At 42.5% G+C, this 6,000-nt stretch overlaps 1 protein-coding gene across 2 annotated transcripts in view; it reads left to right on the top strand.

Moving 5' to 3' along the window:
• LOC106811216 (phospholipase D3-like) overlaps nucleotides 1-6,000 on the top strand; it is a 79,669-nt gene that overhangs the window by 66,421 nt on the left and 7,248 nt on the right. For both annotated transcript variants that reach the window (XM_014814775.1, XM_014814783.1), the window contains exons 3-4: nucleotides 4,072-4,195; nucleotides 4,545-4,678. In XM_014814775.1, the coding sequence (XP_014670261.1) occupies nucleotides 4,072-4,195; nucleotides 4,545-4,678 (258 nt within the window). The remainder of the gene's footprint in view (nucleotides 1-4,071; nucleotides 4,196-4,544; nucleotides 4,679-6,000) is intronic.

The raw sequence follows: 6,000 nt of genomic DNA on the forward strand, positions 1-6,000 counted from the left end.
GTTACAATTATTATATTCGTCCGGTGCTAATGTTAAACTGATACCCGTTGATCGCCAGTATGGTACCATAGATTATGATGACTTAGTATATATCATAGATATATAGATAAGCCGAGATAGGACAGAATGATGATGTGGACGCATAAGAGGAATAAGAACAATTTAAGTCATAACATAGCAAAATAATATCATTTATCAATAGATCTCTCACGTAGTATATATATATTTATTTATTTATTGTATTACACATCAGCATAGGAGCTAATAATGAGCAAATCTTATTAGCTCCTGATCAGGCTATAATTGATCAGGACTTTTATCTTTTTATAATTATACGAATTGTGTGTGAGCGGATGTGTGTGTAAGGTTATTCTACGATATTGTAGCCGAAACGTATGTGACTGAGCATATTCAGTGTGCACATAGATTAATTGCCAGGCCGCAAGGAAGAAGAACGAAACGGTCTAATACTGTTCATCTTTGCAGACATCACTCTGGTCGAAGAGCATCCCGGAAAACATGAGTTCGACTCACGGCACAGGTCGCCACGGCCCTGAATGTCCAGTCTTCGAGGCTGGAGGACCTTATTGACCTTGGCAGGAGGAGAGCATAAGATTAGCCTCTTCCTACTGGACGCTAGATGGGTCTGATGTTCCACAGGTGAAGGATCCCCTCATCGTGGCGGTAGCAGACGAACAGTTCGTGTTTCTGATTATAGAATACATCAGGAGTGTATCAAAATTTTTGATACACTCCTGATAACATGGAACATGGAACATAGACGATGGGCATACTATCAAGAGCGGGATAATACCTTCATAATAGGTATGTATTAGCTCTTGATACTATAAGGAGTGTGTAATGTAGACTATTTTATTAATTAATATGTCTATTTTATACACTCCTGATACTATGATGTCGCCCAAACGTTGTAATAAAATAGCACTGGCCACGTGATCCGTACGAGCGAGCGGCATTGGACAGGACGTGTACGTTCTTTTATGATAAAGGGTCGTTCTTAAAGAGTTACTTGCACTTGTATACTGTGTCACCTCATGGGACGGAAATGGCAAAAGGTCATTTATAGAAGCTCTCGTCTGTATTGAGGGTGGAGCCGCTAATAGAGTTTGATGTAGTTGACAGGCTCTTTGTAAACGGTTTTAATATTTATGATATTGTAAGCTGATAATGCTGTGAAAGTTGACGTTTTTGCAATCAGCGATTTCTAATGTTTATAGATAGATGATGTGAGAACAGTTGGCTATAACACGCCTTCACTAGACTTGTAGACTGGTGAATTGATAACGTTTTTTTTAGAGGAAGTATGGTGTTAGTTATTTGAATTTAAATTCTTGAAAGCAAATTAAATGTAGATGCAATTTAAACGATTTCTCGTCGTCTATTTGGGGAAATTGGATTTGTACTTAATTATGAATACGAATTGTTGGCATTCGGGCAATTTTTTATTTCTAATAACTCTAAAATACTTTAAGAGATATACATTGCTTTGCGTACATATATACATTATAACTTACGATGTATATGATGTTATCCTAGCTACCTAATGCATCGAGATTCATGTCCTATCTGCCGCGATCCCTTCGCTGATGGCTACTTCTAGTATAAAATCCTTGTAGTTAAACCCCTTGAGGCTTGCATGGATCTTACAAATTATATATTACAGCGAAGTGAGCTGGCGGGGTACGGTTGTTGCCAGAGAAGGCCTCTTCAAGGCAATAGCCTATACGATATGTTTGTGCTTTTAGATGTTATTCTTCTTCTCTACTGACTTTATCGCTCGCAATGTTCGGAAGTTGCACCCGAAGAGCACATGTTCAGTTTGCAGCTAGGATAGAAAAATTCGCTAAATGTTGTCTAATGTACGAATGAAAGCCTGTCATTCCAACTGCACGCCGTGAGATCCGATACTAACCTTATTGAAAGCATCATCGGGATGTAATGTTGCGATGGCGCGTGTGGGGGCGATCGGTGTCTTGTAAGTTAATTTGTTGAGGTGCCAGGTATCCCTCTGCGACACTCGCTATTGCAAATGGACCTACCAAGTCCACGTCTCCTGCCAAGTTGTGACTCCAACTATCAGGCATGGAATCTCTATGCTAGCCGTGCGTGATCGCGCGAGTGTTCCGTGGTTTGTGTCTGCGTGTGCGTGTATTGTGCTGGCGTGCGTGCGTGCGGCGTGCATGCTGTGTGTGTAGCTGACCCCGCTGCGTGCGTGCCGAGTGCGTGCCGTACGTGCGTCGCGACGTAGTGTCGTCGTGATTATATCAAACCGTTTTCGGTAAAACTGTGACTTACCTATTCCCGTTATTGAATTACGTGGAAAGCGAAGCTTCGTACTTGCGTTGTATACGCGGCAGCAACATTCGTTAAGGCGAGTCGTGGAGAGGACACCGATGTCACGGATACCGTGGGTCAAAAAGAAACTCTACGCGTTCCTTGAGCCGCTATGCACAAGTGACAATAACTCTGGCTACGATTACTAACAATACTGACACCGAACGTTTGTTGCCAACGTTGAAAGGGCGTTTCTTTTAACATTAGAGATGGGAACGGAGGAGGGCAGAGTCTGGACTTTCTGATAACTTTCAGAGTTCGTTCTGGTTGCTCAGTCGGGAAAAAATTAATTCTTTAGTTACGATTTCATTCGTTTTTCTTGGTCCTGACAAGGTGTATGTTTATTCTCGCGTTGGCGCTTTCTTCTTTCTAGGGAGAGATAAATTGAACTCTCAACAGAGAAAGATAGTGCGGCAAGTGATCCTATACTAGTTGTACAATCGGAAAACGGAGAATACGTGCCTATTTCACAACATGATATCGATTCATTTCGTTACTTTGGGCCTGCAGTCTAGAATAATGTTAAAAACAAACCAAAGGCTTGTCAATCTCCACGTGTATCTAGGCTGAGATATTGGGGCTCGTAAACTTCCCCTCCCAGGCTCCGGGAGCCTCGCATACACATGAATTCATGAGCTTGATCTAGGTAGTACTAAGCTGGCCAGCATGTTGTTATTTATAATAATTGCTAAGTTATAGCCAAAGGTGATGGTTTAATTCATCCGAGTGGGCCATTTCGCGAGTGTTGAAGCAGCAAGCTAGTGCGATTTGAGTGAATATCTCCTGGACAAGCAAGAGACTGATGACAGTGTTCTCAACGGTGGGCCGCGGACACTGGTGGGGCCGCGAAGCTCTCCTATGGTGGCCGCGACACTCGGCCAGAAAAAAATTAAAAAAAGAGACTTATCTACGGACGAGTACTCTGAAGCTTCATCTTGCAGAAAGACGCTTCATTCATGCTGATACTTGCCAAGCAAATTGGAATCCCCTTCACTGTCAAACGCGTGCAGCACCTTTCTCGATTACATTCACCAAACTATCTTGTGGTCTGGACTTATCCAGCTTGTAACTGTGGCAAAATCAAAAGCACGAAACGTCTCAAAGCAGCACTCTTAATGCACATTGCGCTGCGTGAGCTGTCCCCACAATACACCAGCGACCTTGATCTTATCTTAGTTCCAGAAAGCAAGCTTCAAGTTGTCTCATTAGAAGTTTGCAAGAATGAGTTTTAATTCAGTTTTAGTAGAAAAATTTAAATTTCCATTGTATTTTTCTTGCCTCATTATATGGCTTAGCTGGGCCGCGAAAAGGTCAACAGTCTAAGTTCGGCAGACGCCCGCGTTTAAAAAGGTTGAGAAGCACTGACCTAATGCATTCCCTGTCTGAAGGAATATATCACGTGGAGACTTTTGGGAGATTTTTTGTGTGCGTGGATTTGATAAATAATATGTCACGATATATATATAAAAAACCGCTGCCCTGTAATGACTTCACACACAAATTTTGGCCACACATTTTTTTGCATTCTCATGTCAACAAGTCTTGCGTCCTCAATACAGAGGCAAATCAAATACTGGTGAATAATCGATTAGCTTCTGGTGATATTTAGTGCTCATGATTACAGAGACACGTGTTCTGTTATTAGGAGCTAGTAATGATATGCGTGGCAGTGCTGCATGGTGATAATTACTGATAGGTAGATAATGTCTTCCGCAGGGCGAGAAGATATTTGAAAAGCTTGTGAGGGCTGGAAAGGAACGTGGCATCAAGATTCGAATAGCACAAGATCAACCGTCAGAATACCAACCAGACATAGATACACAGGAACTGCATGACATGGGTGCGTGCTGATCCGAAAACGGGAACGAACCGAGAAATTCTGAAAGGGACAGGAGGGGTGGATGCAGAGCGAAGAGGGTAGCGTGTACCCCTACCCCCGTATATGTTTAGAGGATGGAGTTGCACTCTAAATGATGTTTTGAAGTGTTTTTCTTCATTTCAACTGAAACAAGTTACTGCCACATAGAAAAATCCGACCGGCAATCATAAATGTCTTGGCCCCTGGGCCGGGGCCGTTACAAATACAAATGTTTACTGTCAGCAAAAGATCTCATTTTATTTTTGAATATAATATAACGGCATACCTGACGTCGACAATTGGACACATTTTGAATCTTTATTTGTTTCAGGTGTAGCCCAGGTCAGATCACTAAACTTTAACAAGTTGATAGGTGCCGGGATATTACACACGAAGATGTGGCTGGTGGATAATAAACACTTCTACATAGGCAGTGGAAATCTAGACTGGCGGTCACTAACGCAGGTAGGTGATCAAACACCCTATACTATTAATTAACCGTATAATCAAAAATATTAATAACTTTCAAATAAGCAATTTAAGATTTTTCTCTAAGCAAAAGTATCATCTGATTGGTCTAAGGGCTGACGTTTGGTTTGGAGAGCATATATTTCTATTTTTTCGCAGAGCTTAGTTGGAATATAGGGCGGGCATAGTTCTAGATCTGCTCGCATAACTTTATGTTATGTAATGAATCCGTACAACACAAAATAATTCACAACCCACTCCACCAAATACCTAGTATTAATTGCATCTAATTACGAGTCTTACGCTCTAAAGTATAGCATGCATCGCGTGACGCGTTGGTTAGGGTTGGTCATTTATATACCCCTAACACGAAACCGCCGTGTGTAATGCCGTTTGTTTAAATTTTTGTGTATTTTTTGGCACCTCCAGTAAAATCATAACAAAATAATTTTTTGTCAATTTTTTTAGACATATGGCTCCCCCTGACCTTCCTGCCTATTCATTCCGTGTCGATATCCTCATGTGGCAGCTCTATTAGTTTAACAGATTGCAATAGCGCGTACTTCTTTCAAAGCTACTACGCGGAGACTGACTCAGCACATCATAATAACTGTAACATATAGAGCGCTGTATTGCGGGCGTTGTTGGCTCATGGCGTATATATTATCAGGAGTAGATATATTATATATTATCAGGAGTCGTCCCTATTATCTACTCCTGATATTATATAAATTCTATGGTTTTGAGTGCATCATTTTCTGATTCGTTCCGCTTGCCCTTTGTCAGTAAAATGTGGCTATGCTTGTTGAGCGTGTGCGTGCGCACATGCATACGTGCGTGCGTGCATTCGTGTGCAATGCAATGACATATTACACGCAGGTGTATTTGCATTCATTGCCAGCGCACGTATAGCGACCGCATTTTCCCCTCGTATGATCCAGACGAGAGCGACATGGCAACGCCACCGGCACACATACACACACGCACACACGCACGCACGCACGCACGCACACACACACACACCCGCACACACATCCGCGCGCGCGCACGCACGCACACACAGACACGTCACCGCCTACCCCCGCGCTGCCACCGCGACCGTGCGTGCTTCAACGCGGCGCGTTTTTTAAACGTGAAATTTTGATGACGCATAAAGAAGCGTCGGCGCTTTGTTCAACAGCGGCACGGCGTACGGGCAGCAGACCGTTCATCCAAGCCTTCGGTGTATTCTATACAATCACGATGAATTTGTCGATTGAAAAAACGGAATCCCACTCTCTTTCTCTCGTTCTCCCCTCTCTCCCCATATATATATATAT

Source organism: Priapulus caudatus, unplaced genomic scaffold, assembly GCF_000485595.1.
Source record: "Priapulus caudatus unplaced genomic scaffold, Priapulus_caudatus-5.0.1 Scaffold18, whole genome shotgun sequence".
Lineage (NCBI taxonomy): Eukaryota > Metazoa > Priapulida > Priapulimorpha > Priapulimorphida > Priapulidae > Priapulus > Priapulus caudatus.